Source organism: Rhinichthys klamathensis, unplaced genomic scaffold, assembly GCF_029890125.1.
Source record: "Rhinichthys klamathensis goyatoka isolate OS25496 unplaced genomic scaffold, OSU_Roscu_1.1 h1tg000605l_1, whole genome shotgun sequence".
Classification (NCBI taxonomy): domain Eukaryota; kingdom Metazoa; phylum Chordata; class Actinopteri; order Cypriniformes; family Leuciscidae; genus Rhinichthys; species Rhinichthys klamathensis.
The window spans coordinates 106,051-124,260 of NW_026607060.1; the positions used below are offsets into that span (position 1 = coordinate 106,051).

Sequence of the window (18,210 nt, forward strand, 5' to 3'; positions counted from 1 at the left end):
TGATTGAAGAGGAGTTCTGCTGTTTCCATTGTTGTGGGTAGTCCCTTGAGGGGGAGAAGATGACAGGATTTGGAGAATCGGTCAATTATCACCAGGATGCATGCATTACCGTCAGAAGGTGGGAGGTCAGACATGAAGTCCACTCCTAGGTGTGACCATGGCCGGTTGGGAACGGGCAGCGGTAGAAGTTTGCCAGATGAGGACTCTTGGCCATGGCACAGTCCGTGCATCCCTGGACGAACCTTCTCACATCCCTAGCCATGCTAGGCCAGTGCCCAAGGATGTATGTGCGAAGTGAATCGGTGGTGTGCGTTGGGCTCTGGTGACATACTCTGCCCTACAAAGGCAAAAGACCTTAACTCACCAGAGTGTGAAACTGAGAAAAATGACTTTAAAGTTATTTTGTTGTCCAGCCAATTGTATGATAGGTAGGACAATGAAAATTTGCCAAGTAGTTGTCATAATGAATATATTTATCTACATTAATTTTTTTTTAGCTCAAACTTGACCTTTGACCCTTATTCGGAAGTTACTGTATTCTGCCTTTGCATTATCTGCAAAACAATAATGGGTCATACAAAGGCAAAATACCTTAACTTCTAATTTATTGACCATTTTGGCTTTTATCACTCTATACAAACATTTCTATGATAACAAGATAGCCTTAAAATAACATTTAGTAAGTTCTGTCTAGTTAGGGTTAATATTACATCAATAGTTACAAAATATTACAAAATAAAAAAATAATGAGAAAGACCTTAAAGGTAGGGTAGGTCGTTTTTGGTCTAAAAAACTTTTTCCCAAATTTGTTTAAACTTTCTATATATATCAATGCATAATTAAAATGTAAGTACTCTGATAAAAAGAGTATAAAAATCGAGTGACTCTAGACCGTTTAATCTGCACTAAACACAGCTCATTATTTCCTTCCGGGACGAAACAATGGATTGGCTTAGGCGACTGTCACTCTTCTCGCAACCATGGCAACACCCCCGCTGCTACATGCGCTGCCCACATGCGCGCACTCGTTTGACTCGAGGAGGGTAAGAGACTAGTAAGAGACACAATTACATGCAAAACACGGCGTATATGTTATGAATCTTACACGAAATTCACCTTCATCACAGTGTAACTGATTGTAATGGGAAAACGTGTATCAATGCAACCTGTTTTTAGCTTTGCTTTATGTTACTAGCTCGTTAACGAATCAAACTCAATATATTTTAAACTTTACCAGTATCGATATGCTAGCTTGATAGTGAGTACTAACAGCCATGTTAGTTGTTTATATTCATTAATGATAAAGTTAGGTATTTTATTACATGTGAGTCTGACATGATGTCACTACATGCACTGCTCCTCTCCGCTGGGCGCTGGTAAGCGCGTCCTCCAGCTGTGAGCTGTCGGCATCGCGCGTTCATGTGTTTTGGGGGCGTGGTTTTGGAAGGAGCCCAGAATGGAGGGGGTGGAAGTGAATGGAGATAAGTAGCTGTGTTTATTACAGCCCTGAGAGGACTACAGACACTCGATTTTTATACTGTTATAAGGTGAGAGAAAACCCAACAGCGAATCACAGTCAAAGTGTCTTTAATTCAATCAAATGAGGAAGCCGCCAGCAACTGAAATGATCTTGTAGGAAAATGTACAACAGAAACAGCCGGTACTAGGGCCAGATTAACACTAACAGAAAGAATCCTCCTTGGGAGTGCGTGGGTGGCAGACAGCAAGGATAAAGCAGCAAGGCGGCGGCTATCCTCTGGTCACTCGGGAAACACACGATGGATGGTCAACGGGAAACAGTAGCAGTTCAGGCAGCATAGGTACTGAATAGATACAGAGAGCAGATTTAGCACAAATGACAAAAGTACTTGCAACTGATGATTCCCAGTAGGACTGTTCAGGACCAGACAGGACAGGACAGGACAGGACAGAAAACGAACTGATGGAGGAAAAATCTGTGAAACTCCTTTCATCAGAGGTTAACAAACAATCTGACAAAAGACAGGGAAAAGAGAGGAAAGAAGTAGCAAGCGCAATCAGAGAAAAGAGAGAACAGGTGCGGGGAATCTAGAGAGAAGCAGAAGGGAACAAGGAACAGCTGGAGAGAGAGTAATTGCGAGTACAATACCGTGTGTGACCAGGAGAGGGAGGAAGAGGAAAGAGAAAGAGACTGGATCATAACAGTACCCCTCCCTCAACGAGCGCCTCCTGGCGCTCCCGAGGAAGAGGACTGTCGAGAGCGGAGGAACTCATCAATAAGCGAGCGGTCCAGGACGTCCCGAGAGGGAATCCAACTTCTCTCCTCAGGACCGTACCCCTCCCAGTCCACTAAATACTGGTAACCACAACCTCGACGGCGAGAATCCAGGAGTCTACGAACCTTATAAACTGGAGCCCCTTCGACTAAAACGGGGGGGAGAGACGGACGCGGAGGGGCGTGAATAACGGGCTTGATGCAGGAGACGTGGAAGACAGGATGGACACGACGGAGGTTGAAAGGTAACTTTAACTTGACCGAGACAGGACTAATTACCTTGGAGACCCGAAAAGGTCCGACAAAACGGGGGGCTAATTTCCGAGAAACGGACTGGAGTGGTAGGTTATGAGTGGATAACCACACCTTTTGGCCGCAATGATAGCGGGGGCTCTTCACACGACGTCTATTAGCGGCGATACACATTCGGGTTCTAGAACGACAAAGGGCTGATCTCACCCTCCTCCAAGTACGTTTGCAGCGGCCAACAAAGGCTTGAACAGACGGAACGCGAGAGGCGGGTTCTTGGGAAGAAAACAATGGAGGTTGGTACCCAAGGCAACCCTGAAAGGGAGAAAGACCGGTAGCGGATGATGGGAGAGAATTGTGGGCGTACTCGGCCCAGGGCAGTTGCTCGGACCAGGAAGCGGGGTTTTGTAAGGCGAGACTGCGCAGCATGCGGCCGACAATTTGATTGGCGCGTTCGGCCTGACCATTAGTCTGGGGGTGAAAGCCGGATGAGAGACTGGCAGAGGCCCCAATCAGGTGACAAAACTCCTTCCAAAATTGAGAGGAGAATTGGGGACCCCTGTCAGAAACTATATCGGAAGGGAGCCCGTGAAGTTTGAAAACGTGATCAATCATTATCTGGGCCGTTTCCTTGGCGGAGGGGAGTTTCGAGAGGGGGATGAAATGTGCAGCCTTAGAAAAGCGATCGACGACCGTAAGAATAACGGTATGTCCTGCTGACGAAGGAAGACCAGTGATAAAGTCAAGCGCTATGTGCGACCACGGACGCGACGGCACGGGTAGGGGTCTCAAGAGGCCAGACGGAGGAGAATGACTAGACTTAGTTTGAGCACAAACGGTGCAGGCGGCAACGAATCGACGGATGTCCTTCTCACGGGAGGGCCACCAAAAACGCTGTCGTACGGAGGCGAGGGTACCCCTAACGCCGGGATGGGCAGCTAATTTAGACGAGTGGCCCCACTGAAGGACCGCTCGACGAGCAGAGACCGGGACGAAAAGTAAATGCTTAGGACAGCCTCGTGGAGTGATGGAATGAGAGAGAGCGCGCTTAACCAGTCTCTCTATTCCCCAAACAGTAGCTCCGACGACGCGCGCAGGGGAAACTATACTCTCCTGGTTAGGGGTGACTGTGGAAGAATCAAAAAGACGAGAGAGAGCGTCGGGCTTAACATTCTTAGACCCCGGGCGATAGGAAATAGTAAAGTCGAAGCGAGAGAAAAAATGAGCCCAACGAGCCTGACGCGCGCTCAATCTTTTGGCGGAGCGAATGTATTCAAGATTACGGTGATCGGTCCACACAATGAACGGAACAGACGCACCCTCCAACCAATGGCGCCATTCCCCCAAAGCTAAACGGATAGCAAGCAGTTCACGGTCGCCAACGTTGTAGTTACGTTCGGGTGGCGAGAGACGATGAGAGAAAAACGCGCACGGATGGACCTTGCCATCAGAGGATGAGCGTTGGGAGAGAATGGCCCCGACCCCCACCTCTGAAGCGTCAACCTCAACAATAAACTGCTGGGAAATGTCGGGAGTAGTTAGGATGGGAGCAGTAGTAAAGAGTGTCTTTAAACGGTCGAAAGCTCTCTGAGCGGAATCGGTCCATACAAAACTAGACTTAGACGAGGTAAGAGCGGTTAAAGGGGCTGCCACTTGACTAAAATCTCGTATGAACCGGCGGTAAAAATTTGCGAAGCCGAGAAATCGCTGGAGCGCCGTGCGAGACTCAGGAACAGACCAAGTAGTGACGGCCTGGACCTTAGTGGGGTCCATACTGATCCCCTCCGCCGAAACTACGGACCCTAGAAATGTTACCGAGGTTGCGTGGAATGAGCACTTCTCCGCCTTGACAAAGAGACGGTTCTCCAAAAGGCGCTGAAGTACGCGACGTACATGCTGAGTATGTACCTGGAGAGAGGGTGAGAAAATTAGAATGTCGTCCAAATACACGAAAACAAAGATGTTGAGCATATCACGTAAGACGTCGTTAACAAGAGCTTGAAAAACCGCAGGTGCGTTTACCAGGCCGAAAGGAAGAACCCGGTATTCAAAGTGCCCGAGGGGAGTATTAAACGCGGTCTTCCATTCGTCCCCCTCCTTTATGCGCACTAAATGGTAAGCGTTACGCAGGTCTAGCTTTGTGAAAAATTTAGCTCCCTGTAATATCTCAAAGGCTGATGACATAAGTGGCAGAGGGTAACGATTCTTGACAGTTATGTCATTGAGCCCGCGATAATCGATACAGGGTCGCAGAGACCCGTCCTTCTTTTTAACAAAGAAGAAACCTGCGCCGGCGGGGGAAGAAGAGGGAACGATAGTACCAGCATTCAGAGCCTCGGAAAGGTAATTCTCAAGTGCCTCGCGTTCGGGAATCGACAAAGAATAAAGCCTCCCACGGGGGGGGCGTGGATCCGGGCAGGAGGTTGATACAGCAATCATACGGACGGTGAGGAGGGAGAGAAGTGGCTCGGGAACGGCTGAAAACCGCTCGCAGATCGTGATACATCTCCGGAACTCCGGTCAAATCACCAGGCTCTTCCTGAAACACAGAAACAGATGAAACAGGGGGTATGGCAGACACTAAACATTTCACATGACAAGACAGGTTCCAAGAAAGAATAGTGCCCTTTGACCAATTAATCTGAGGATTGTGCTGGGTCAACCTGGGATGCCCTAACACTATGGGGGAGAAAGGAGAGTGAAAAACTAAAAAAGAGATGGTCTCGCGATGATTACCAGAGACCGTGAGAGACAGTGGAATAGTCTCACGAAAGACATTGGGAAGAGAACTGCCATCTAAGGCGAAGAGGGGTGTGGTCTCCTTTAGATCAATGAGGGGGATACCTTGTCTCAGAGCCCAAGCCTCATCAATGAAATTCCCCTCTGCCCTGGAGTCTATCATAGCACTAGCAGAAACTGAGGAACCTGACCAGTGCAAATGAACCGGGACGGTAGTACAGGATTTTAGTGGAGGGACCAGAGAAGTAGTGCTCGCCAGAACTCCTCCTACTACTGGCGAGCGTTGGCTTTTAAAGGACAAGTCGAGACGAAGTGCTTGTCAGAGCCACAGTAGAGACATAAGCGGTTTGATATTCTCCGATCTCGCTCCTTTGAGGAAATGCGCAAGCCTCCCAGCTGCATAGGTTCGGGAGTGGCATCAGCGACAGGGGATGAGGGTACAGATGAGAAGGGTAGCAGAGAATGTGGAGCAGCATTAGAGTTCCTTGCCCGTCGGCGCGAGTCAAAGCGCTTCTCGATACGGATGGCGAGATCGATCAAAGGATCAAGAAGACTGGGAACCTCCCTGGCGAAGATCTCATCCTTGACGTCCGCGTTGAGTCCCTCCAAGAAACGAGCCACCAGCGCAGGTTCATTCCAGCCAGCCGTAGTTGCTAGAGTGCGGAATTCAATCGAAAAGTCAGCGACTGAAAGCCTCCCCTGGCGAAGAGATGAAAGCAGGCGGGAAGCCTCCGCACCATGCGCTGAACGGTCAAAAACGCGGATCATCTCCTCCTTAAACAGGGAAAAGCAATCCATGAACTCAGCTTCAGCTTCCCAGTTGGCCGCTCCCCACTGACGAGCCCTTCCAGAAAGGAGCGAAATCACATAGGCGACCTTGGCGCGGTCCCTGGAGTAGGTAGAGGGTTGAAGAGAAAAAATGACCTCACACTGTGTCAAAAACGCACGGCATTGCGTGGGCTCACCCGAGTAGCACGGTGGATTATTGATCCTGGGCTCCGGGGAATCAGGCGATCTAGACGGAACCGACGCTTCGTGGCGGAGGCGATGAAACTGCGTAGAAAGTTCAGACATCTGCTCAGCCAGAGACTCCACGACGCGTCTTGTGGTGGTCAGCTCCTCCTCATGCCTGCCGAGTAACGATCCCTGGCGTTCCAACGCGACATGAAAGGGAGTCTCGTTCGCTGGGTCCATCTTGGTCAGATTGTACTGTTATAAGGTGAGAGAAAACCCAACAGCGAATCACAGTCAAAGTGTCTTTAATTCAATCAAATGAGGAAGCCGCCAGCAACTGAAATGATCTTGTAGGAAAATGTACAACAGAAACAGCCGGTACTAGGGCCAGATTAACACTAACAGAAAGAATCCTCCTTGGGAGTGCGTGGGTGGCAGACAGCAAGGATAAAGCAGCAAGGCGGCGGCTATCCTCTGGTCACTCGGGAAACACACGATGGATGGTCAACGGGAAACAGTAGCAGTTCAGGCAGCATAGGTACTGAATAGATACAGAGAGCAGATTTAGCACAAATGACAAAAGTACTTGCAACTGATGATTCCCAGTAGGACTGTTCAGGACCAGACAGGACAGGACAGGACAGAAAACGAACTGATGGAGGAAAAATCTGTGAAACTCCTTTCATCAGAGGTTAACAAACAATCTGACAAAAGACAGGGAAAAGAGAGGAAAGAAGTAGCAAGCGCAATCAGAGAAAAGAGAGAACAGGTGCGGGGAATCTAGAGAGAAGCAGAAGGGAACAAGGAACAGCTGGAGAGAGAGTAATTGCGAGTACAATACCGTGTGTGACCAGGAGAGGGAGGAAGAGGAAGGAGAAAGAGACTGGATCATAACATATACTCTCTTTTCCAGAGTACTTACATTTTAATTATGCATTGATATATATAGAAAGTTTAAACAAATTTGGCAAAAAGTTTTTTAAAAAATTCCTACCTACAATACCTTTAACTCAGAGTGTGGAACTGAGAAAAATGACTTTAAAGATTTTCAGTTGTCCCTCCAAATTAATTATAGGTAGGACACTGTAAATCTGGCAATTAGATGTTTTAGTAATGAAAATTATCTACATAAAAAAATCTTGAGCTCAAACTTGACTTTTGACCACTATTTTAAAGTTACTGTACACTCTGCCTTTGCATTGTCAGCAAAAAGTGAGAAGTCATGCCAAGGCAAAAGGCAGTAACTTCCACATTATCAATATTTGGTTGCTGATCACCATTAACAAAATAATTATAGCAACACCTGTATAAAATCTAGTGATCATGGCATTTATTTTGTATGATTTACACTTATAGACATCTACTTATTGCTACCCTGTGCTTTGGTTGCATTCTGGTGGCATTATTAATACATGAGACATGGCAAAATACCTCCATAGCGGTAAGATCTTCAATTGGTACCGAGTGGCATAAGACTTGATAAACGCGCGTTCAAAATGATCACGATAAAACAGGTCCTCGCGCACATTCGACCCGGGGACTCGTTTATAGTATATTCGTAGGTGTCATGCTCCTCGTACGTTCACGAAAAGTACGAAGTACGAACGCAGTGCTTTCCATCTTGAGACTCGGTGGGGAGCGCGCTCTGGACTACCTAGACGACTAATGCATTTATAGCACAACCTTCTGTGTTCTGCGTCTTTTCAGTAGCGGTGGTTTCAGCTGTCTGCCCTATTATTGTGCAGTGCACTTCGCTCGTCCCGCGGATTTATTCCGGACAGTGTGATTGTAGGTACAACCCGCTTGTAACAGCTTGTCTGATGTTGTATGCACCAGCAATTCTTGCTTCATTATGTTGTATGCACCAATATACCGTTGTTGCTTCATTATTATCACTCCCTGTGACATATTAGTCCCGCGTCGGCCCGACTGTGTTCAGGGTGGAGCTGAAGGCGCCGGCGAAGTTTTGGCACTCTGCCAGCTAGATGCATGATTGTTTCAACCAGGTCCGGTATCCGATCTGGGTGAGGCGGGGCTTTAGTTCTTTGTTGTATTCACCTGCTACGGCGTGTGTAACATTTTTTCTGTCAACTCTGCATATCATTCGTGATGGATAGCCTATCGCACGTTTGTCGATGGAGCGGGTTCAGACCATACCAAATGTTCGGACCGCATTTGTGCTGGACAAAGATCTGAGGACATCAGAAGTTACAGGGACTGATGGCAGCTGTACAAAGTACACCGGCTACATCGTAATTTCAATTTTAATGGAGAGCAAAACAAAGGCAGAACACCGTACAATCTGAAAGGTAGCATTATTTGATAGAACGCCAGCACCGTAACTTCATATTGACGCGCGGCTAAACAAAGGCAGAGTACCGTAACTCAAAATGAGCGTTCCAAAACAAAGCCAAAGAGCGGTAACTGGTGTTACGGTGTTCTGCCTTGGTTTCTCACGGGCTTTTGGAAGTTACTGTTAAGACAACCCATTATTTTCTCGAAAAAACGACGGAATTGACTCAAGATACTTATCCACATGATAAAGGGGGTCTTGAATGTGCCAAAAATATAAAAAACTAATTTTCGACCAAACACGAAGTTACGGTCTTTTGCCTTTGCACGGCAGTACTGACGTCCGGGGGGACAGCTCGGCAGAGCGGCGCTGGAGGAGGTGATGAAGTCTGAAGACCACTGGATGGGACTCACGATCAACTCGGGTGGCAGCATTGGCTCAGGTTCTTCGCTGACCTCTTCTGGAGCATACAGACGCGAAAGAGCGTCAGCCTTCACATTCTTTGAACCTGGACGATAGAAAATGGAGAAATTAAATCGGGTAAAGAACAAGGCCCAATGGGCCTGGCGGGGATTGAGTCTCTTGGCTTCTTTTAGGTACTGGAGGTTATTATGATCAGTGATGACTGTGAAGGGGTGTTGTGCACCCTCCAACCAATGCCTCCACTCCTCTAGGGCTAGTTTGATGGCGAGGAGTTCTTGGTTGCCGACATCGTAGGTCTCTCTCCGCCGGGCTGAGCTTTTTGGAGTAGAAGGCGCATGGATGGAGTTTGGCTGGGGTCCCCTGCTGCTGAGACAGTACCGCTCCTACCCCGGTAGTGGATGCATCCACTTCCACGACAAAAGGTTTCTCGGGGAGTGGATGGATGAGGAGCGGTGCGCTGGTGAATGTCTTTAGTCGTTGGAATGCTTCGTTGGCAGCTGGTGACCAGGACAGAGACTTGGGCTTGTTTTGCAGGAGACTGGTGCTGGAAATGTAGCCGAAGATGAATCGTCTGTAAAAATTTGCGAAGCCAAGGAAGCGTTGGAGTTCTTTAATGGTGGATGGTGTGGGCCAGTTCTGGATGGCTTCCACCTTCCCCTCGTCCATCTGGATACCTTTGTCACTGATGTTATAACCAAGGAACTGCACTGAGGGTTGGTGAAAAGAACACTTATCGGCCTTGAGGAACAGATGAAATTCCCTCAGGCATTTCAGGACCTCCACAAAAGGGATGGAGATGGTCGGCCATGCTCCAGGAGTAAATAAGGATGAAGACGAGGACAGTTCAGTACTCCCGGAGCACCTCATGCATGTAGTCCTGGAATACGGAGAGGGCGTTGACTAGAACATATGGCATAACTAAATACTCAGTGTCCAGTAGGGGTCACGAAGAAGGTCTTCCACTCATGTATCCGGATGAGGTAGTACGCGCTGCGGAGGTCCAACTTGGTGAAGACCGTGGCTCCGCGGAGGTGTTCTAGCGCCGCTGGGACGAGGGGAAGAGGATATCGGAATTTGACGGTGATTTTGTTGAAGGCACGGTAATCAATACAAGGCCGCAAGCCTCCATCTTTCTTGGCCACGAAGAAGAAACTCGAAGCAGCAGGGGACGTAGAAGGGCGGATGTAGCCTTGTTGGAGAGCCTCTTCTACATACTCCTCCATGGCCTTCTGTTCGGGAAGTGAGAGGGGATAGATCTTCCCATGGGGCACTGGCTCACCCAGCATCACAGTGGTCGTCCAGTCACCGACTGGACCTGGTAGATAGTCTGAGTAGTGGTCGTCGGGAGGTTGAATTGGTGGCAGAGGTTTCCGGAGATGAAATTCCCGGCTGACCCAGAGTCGAGGAGAGCATGAACTGGGAGAGATGCATTCGAAGCAGTAAGGGTTACAGTGGTAGTCAGTGGTTTCAAATTTGTTATGGGATTCTTCAATACACTCACCATTGGACGAGGTGTACGAATGGAGCATGTGGAGATGATATGCCCCCCAGCACCACAATACAGGCAGAGACCCTGGGTCAGCTGCCTCTGCCGCTCAGTAAACGGTAGCCGGGTAGAGAGTCTACTTGCATTGGCTCGTGGCCTGGTTCTGGAGTGATGAGGTGCTCTGGCTGGCGAGGGAGATAGATGGTGTTTGACCCTGGTGTTCTTCGAGACGCAACTGTATATGGGTGGTGAAGCGGGTGGACAGTTGGATGAAACGTTCTAGGTCGATGGCATCGTCGTGTGCAGCGAGATGCAGTCGCACTCGGGGATCCAATCCCTGTCGATAGGTGGTGAGGAGTGAGTTCTCGTTCCAGCTGCTGGCGGCCTCGAGGGTTCTGAACTTGAGAGCATAATCATTAATTGACATATTCCCTTGACGGAGATGATAAAGTTGCTCACCTATTGATAAATCTCCAACAGGTTTGCCGAAAACTTCACGAAAGTGAGTGGCAAAATCATTAAGAGACTGGGTTACAGCGTTGGATTGCGTCCAGAGAGTTTCAGCCCATTGGGGCGCTCGCCCTTTTCAGCAGGGAAATGATGAACATGATCTTAGCCGGTCTTTGGTAAAGAGATGCAGCTGCATCTCCAGGGTCAATGAACATTGCATGAGAAATCCATTGCAATCTTCCGCCAAACCAGAGTAGGGTGCTGGTTTGGCCATGGGACTGGCGATTGCGATCGTGGAAGAAGTGGTGGTGGTGATGATGGCTGGTGTGATGGGATCAGAGTTGTCCTGGAGCTGTTCCGGTGAGCTCATGATGTTGTCTGTCGGTAATCGGTCCGGTCTCCTGTTACGGAATCAGACTTACGAGACAGAGATGAAGTAAACAGGAAGTTTATTTGGACAACAACTGAGCGGATGAACTGGAAGCAGGTGAGTAGGAAGTGCAATGATGAATTGGAGAGTGGGATGCTGGCAGTGAATGGAATGTATCATCTTACAGGAATGCTGATGAATCGCTGAAGACGTGGAGACACGGAGGAAGGACGAGACACTGGGAGAATCACACGGAGTAGAATGGAGACATGATGCTGGAGTGGAAATTGGAGAGAAGTCAGGTAGGTCGTTGTAAGGTAAGTAGTCCCCTTCATACAAATGAGACCGGACAGTGAACTGTGGTGAAGTATGTTCTTAAGTAGCGGCAGTGGTGCAGGTGTGTGTGATCAGAACTCAGGTGAGGGAGTGCGCTGTGATTGGCTGGTGTGAGAGCCTGGCAGATCTGTAACAGCAACACCCTCAAATCATTCCCTTAGGTAAGGGGAATTCACGGTTTAAAGCTCCTGTAGGTAACTTTTGAAAACATGTATTTGCTAAAACTGTCATTATGTCCTGACAGTAGAATATGAGACAGATAATCTGTGTAAAAATCAAGCTCCTCTGGCTCCTCCTAGTGGTCCTATTGCCATTTGCAAGAAATACACGCTCCCGGTCAGAAACAACCAATCAGAGCCAGGAGGACTGTCTTAGCACTGTCAATCACGCTCATGTACGCGCTGATCACACCCCTCTCTTGCACAGCGCGAGCCGTCGTTCAAACTCAAGATTGCCGGCGTGCTGCAGCTGTGCTTATGACGGAGAAACAACCTAAACTGCCAATTCTCGAGTGACACCTGCTCATAAAACAAAGAGGTAAAAGGAAAAAGATCGATGATGATAAACAAGCGAAAAAGAAAGAATTACACAGAGCCCATTGACTCGGTGTCAAAACTCTGGCCGCATAACATGTAGATAAAATGTCACGCACTCTGCTAAGCAACAATTGAAACCTGCTAATTCACTGGCTTGTCATGTTGCTGAAATAATGTACTAGCACACCTTATCTAGCATTATATATCGCTAGAATAATCACTTACATACTGTAACGTTAGTTACCGTTATATTAACGTTATCTTACTAGCTATTTATAACTTATAGAAAGAGTGCAACGTTATAAAGTTACATGTAGGCTATTGCAAAATACATAATGATTTGAGGACCAAGTTTGTAGTCAAAGTATGGGCAGACCATAGTCAATGTAAAGCATATTATTGACGTATAGTCCCTATTAGTGAATGTGCCATATACCTTTTTATCCGCCGTTATGAGTGGCCCTGTTTACTAGCTTGCGCGTTCACGACGGGCTCCGCTGTGGTGGACGAGCTGTGGAGGGAGGGCTGTAGCGCAGCAGAGAGCAAGGGGGTGGGACGTGTAAGTTGTGCTTGTTCAAATTTTCAGGCTAAGTCAACGTTTTCTCAAAACTCCCTACTGCAGCTTTAAGTGTTACACTTAGGGGAAAAAATTAAGAGGCTTTATGCAACTGGGCACAGAGCTTTGGTTAAGCTAAATTGAACACCCCTCGTCTACATTATCTCTGCATATTCTCTACAGTTCAGTTGGGGTCAGAAAAAAACTTTTTATTACTACTTTTATTTGCATTAAATTGGTCAAAGGTGACAGTAAAGACTTTTACATTGTTACAAAAATAGTTAAACAAATATTTCTAAATAAATGCTTTTCTTTTGAACTTTCTATTCATAAATATATCAGTTTTCACAAAGTATTAAGCAGCACAACTGTTTTCATCATTGATTAATAAATGTTTCTTGAGCAGCAAATCAGCATATTAGAATGATTTCTGATGGATCATGTGACACTGACGACTGGAGTAATGATGCTGAAAATTCATCTTTGCATCACACATCACAGGAATAAATTACTTTTTCAAATATATTAAAAAAGATAATGGTTGTTTTAAATTGTAATAATATTTCACAGTATTACTGTTTTTACTGTATTTTTGATCAAATAATTGCAGCCTTGGTGAGCATTAGGGACTTCTTTCAAAAACATTACAAAAATGTATCTTTTGAACAGTAGTGTAGATACATTTTTTTTACAAAGCTCCTTTTTTTGTGCCTTGCAGAACTTGAATGTTGACTTTTCTTCCGGGGTTTATCTTCTGTGTACGCTGGGAGACCCCTTTCAAAGAAATCAGAGAGTAAGTACTCATTGGTATCAGTGACTTGACATGCATAGGTTTGAAATGCACTGTTACCCTGGGATTTACAAGTAGACATACTGTAGCAACCATAATAGATGGGGATCAGATTAGAATTTAGGATTATTTTTTGGATACAACATATGAATTTATTCAACAGTGTGAAAAGCATTTCTAGGAGCAGATGTAATGAATCTTAAAAAATATGTCTTTATTTTCTTGCGGGCACTTCTGTCTTTCACAGGTCGAGATTGAGATCACCTTTGAAACTACAGGAATCACAATAGACATGCAGGAGATTCAGACTGAACTGCAGCTCTCAACGTATGAGATACCGGCATGATTTTCTTCAGATTCTCAAATAAGCTGAACATTTGGGGAGAGATGTTCTGCAGGAAATGAGCTTGCAAAAAACAATGTCCTTACTAAAGACACACAATCCTGAAGAGAAAACTTTTATGCTCATTTTATGCTCATGCAAACCCTGTGCAAAATCTCTAGTCTAAGATGTTTAGCCTTTTTTCAAATTGGAAATTTACTTATTTATTTTAAATAAAATAATTTATGCAAATTATGCTGCTCAAAAGTTTACATATCCTTTTTATTTAATATCGTATGTTGCATTTTGTGATGGTTTTTACTTGTATGAGTTTATACTTTCAGTCATTATATCACATCACGGTAGTTCTAAATAATAATAAAAGAATATTTTATGATCTCTCTGTAAGGAGTTATGTAAAGTTGAGCAGAATTCTATATAGAAAGAATATCATTAAAATCCCTACCCACCCACAGGAAGGTGGATAAACAGGGCCAAATACAGTGATTCACTGCTCAGTTCTGCAGCTTTAACCACTAACATACGGCTTATATACATATGAAAGAACAATTGTCTGTGAAAGAGGTTTGTTCAAAGGGTATGATTCAGATTTGGACACTAGCTGATGATTTCATCTACACTTCTCAGGCAGAGCGATCAGAATGATCTACGGCCCCTGCCGAGAGTGCTAATGGTGGAGTACGTCCTACAGCCCATCTTTAACATGTGAGTTATGCATCATTTCTATCCTTAGAGCATTTCACTGGATCTTCACTTCTGCCTTACCGCTTTTCAAAGTGATGTCAGATGACTCATGTTGCACTTGAGCATTGCATACAGAAATTTCTTAATTTTTTTGCCTGACATCAAACTTCAGCAAGAGCTATATACAAATATTATGAGTGTGCAAAAATAATAATCTGAAAAATGTATATTTTTCTTTTAGCCCTATCTTCAACCTTAAGACAGAATTCAGTGGCAATGTAATAGGAGAATCAGCCATGAAAAGTACCAGTGATATTGGAAGCCCAGTGGAATTCAACTTCACGGCAAGATGCTTTTTACAGTCTAACATTGATTCCTAACTAGGTGTGATGTGGAAAGTTTGCAGTGTTGGATCATTTGTCTGTCCACACTGTAAGGAAATAAATACAGTGTGACATTTAATATACTGCTTTTTGGAGTGGGATTTTTGAGAATTTCACTCTAGGTGAAGCTATCTAATACAATGGAAATAGAAACCAAATAATTGACTAAATGTCTTGTTTGCTGCAAATGCAACTAGTTGGGACATAAGCTCAGATTTAGTACTTTAGTACTTTCAAGTACGGATTATCTATGGAAACGTTTTACTTACATTTCACAACCCTAAAGTGGCCAAATAATTGTTGCCTTCATTTTGAGCACAAGAACGAGATAAGGAGTCTAGCCTCAGAAGAGCTGGACTAGGAAGGACAAAACCTCGCTAGGATGCAGCCTACTGATTGAGAAGCACCCTTCGTGTTTTCATTTAAATATGTGCATTATCAGGGTATTTGAAGTGCACTTATTACTGTGGGAATTTTCAGTGTGAACACAATACTAACATTATATATTCTACAAAATGACATAGAATAGTGCATAAGTATGCCAATTGGGACACACCAACTGTTTGTATCACTCAGTTTTTCTGCACATTCCAGACAAACTGTGCTTGCCATATCTGTGGCATGATGTGACCCCTTTTGGCCATACTGCTTTTTGAGTTGGGATTTTTGGAGCAATGAGATTTCACACTAGGCGGAGCTACTTTCCATTCCATCTAGCACCATTCCACAGGAAATAGAAACCAAATGATTGATAAAATGTCTTGTTGGTTGCTGCAGACACAACCAGTTGTCAGTGTCATGTGATCCTTTAGAAATCATTCTAGTATGCTGATTTGGTTCTCAAGTATTATTAGTGCTAAATTATTAATGTAAAAATCAAAAACGTTTTTTGAGCACCAAATCATCATATTAGAATGATTTATAAAGGATCATGTGAAACTGAAGACTGAAGTAATGAATTCTAAAAATGCTGCTTTGCCATCAAAGGAATAAATTACATTTTAAAATATATTAAATTTGAATACAAATCTTTTACATTGCAATATTATTTCACAATGTTACTGTATTTGTGATAAAATAAGTGCAGGCTTGTTGAGCATAAGTGACTTATTTGAAAAGCATTAAAAAACTTAATTATTCCAAACTTTTAAACAAGTTGTTTCCTAGACAGTTCACAACTACTATAAATAGTTACTACTTGTGTTTATTCCTTTGTCTGCAGGTGGACCTTTCTGGTAAACCTCTGGGAAATCTGGGGTTTCTGGAAGTGATCTTTCAGTGGCCTTATGCCTTGAATAATCAGAAGTGGCTGCTTTACCTGTCAGAGATTCAGATGACAGGAACGTCCAAGCCCTTCTGTGTTCCTGAAAATAACATCGTAAACCCCCGTAATCTCACAGTAAGTGATTTGATGTATGTGTGTCACCGACCGCCACTGATTATTTTTTCTGCAATACAGCATTGATGACAGAGAAGTTTAGCAGTATCCAGCCAGTTGAATCCCACAGAGAAGCAGCCGAGGAAATCATGCTGGGACTGGGACTGGGACTGGGACTGGGACCTCCTCCTTTCCCAAAACTATATTACCCACAGTTCGCACTGCAATCTCACTTAATGTACAAAGCCGTGTGGGATTTATTTTCAAAAAGTCCATCTCCTAATATAAAACAGAGGGCGGTTTGTGGACTATCTATCTCTCCGTGCCTATAAATCAGTGGGACATGGATTTATTTGTAGAAAATCTAGACCTTCTAAGCACAAGAACTCAAGAGAGAATATCATAGCAAGCAGCTCAATCAAATATTCCAATTCAACATGATGCATGATCATTAACATGAGATAGAATTATGTAATGTGTTGAAACGTAATCCAACAGAGCACTTTAGTGACGTATTTTTGTAGGCCAACCCAGAAATTAGCATCACCCTGGTTGCCCTCGACAAAAACCTATGGATTATAGTCTAAACGTTTATAGCCTAACCGTAGACGATAAATGAACGACAAACGACAATGACTTCAACGTCGCCACCATTAAGCTTCTGACTCTTTCAGCCTTTCTTTAAAAAAAAATTGGAGTTAGAATAGTTTGCAAGAGTGTGATTGTAAACAGAATGAGGTTTTGAAAGCTGACTACTACATGAGTTTTCCTGTTCGGCACGATGACATTTAATGTCTCTGACAATGCCTGTAGTCCCATTTAGCCACTTGCTATCGACCACCTTTGCCAAGACATGTTAAAGCTTTAAAAAAGGGGGGTATTACTGGTGTATTTAAGTCGGAGAATAAAACGTTTTCAGACATTTAATTTTAAAAAAACGCTGACGATGGAACTGAAAGTACTATAATGCTAACTTGTTTCCAGGTTTTGGCCTAGAAAAATACGTCATTCCTCCAGCACTCTGTTGTCATGCACTTACTACATAATGTGCATGTTAATGTTATGGACGTGTTACCTCCTGTGGATTAGGTGTCAGAGCGCAAGTCTGGGAGGAGGAAAAGAGATGTGGACTCCTTGAAGTCTAAACAGACTCAACCGCAGGCCTCACCGAACCTGCAGGCCGTCCAGGGGAAACAGCATGTCAACCTTGTGAGTATATCCATCTCCCTCAACCATTGTTTTGTTGCTAAGCAACTGGATGATTCTAGCATGTCATGTCTCCTCTGATACTTTGCATGATGTAGTATGCTACAGAGACCAGACAAAGACAAAATTAAGAGCGTTTTGGCTGTCACTGCTTATTCTCTCTCAATGTCAGGACTGTACCAAGGGATCTGCCCTCTGTCAGACATTCACCTGCCCCTTACTTGGCATGAACACCTCGGCCAAAATCATTGTCAGAGCGCGCCTATGGAACGGCACAATGCTTGAGGTCAGAGCTCCATTTTCATTTGAAACTTCACCTCCTCATCTCATTACTGCAGACTTGTCGCATACCAGTCTCTCAAGGATAAATTCCACACTTGCTTTGTGACATTGTTTATGAAGTAATATAAGTGGATTTGTTGATAAGTTCATTTGGTACACCTGGTCCAGTCCTTCAGAATACACCTTATACTTTGGGTTAAAGTTGAAACAGTGGCTCCAAGTATTTGGACCCTTAAGACAGACCTAAAACCCACATTAGATACATCAAACTAAAGTGGCATCTGCAAACAAATAATGCTAGACTTTTTTTCAGAACTAACTTCACAGTGCTGCATTTCCTAAAATGAAATCATTGGCCTAAGTAGATTGCAGAAGCAAGACTTTTGGGAAACGCAGCCCTGTAAGGGTTTTTAACATGAACTGTTCCTGGATCCTCACCAGCACTGCGCATTTTGGATGTGTCCCCTATTTAATCCAGCTGAATTAAGTCACCAGCTG

General features: G+C 44.8%; 1 protein-coding gene across 1 annotated transcript in view; it reads left to right on the top strand.

Annotated features, from left to right (window-relative positions):
* The window catches only part of itga3a (integrin, alpha 3a), a 42,107-nt gene that overhangs the window by 21,671 nt on the left and 2,226 nt on the right, over positions 1-18,210 (top strand). The window contains 7 exon segments of the mRNA XM_056240616.1: positions 13,365-13,439; positions 13,684-13,763; positions 14,407-14,484; positions 14,705-14,807; positions 16,069-16,245; positions 17,314-17,433; positions 17,603-17,716. Coding sequence (XP_056096591.1) covers positions 13,365-13,439; positions 13,684-13,763; positions 14,407-14,484; positions 14,705-14,807; positions 16,069-16,245; positions 17,314-17,433; positions 17,603-17,716 — 747 coding nt within the window.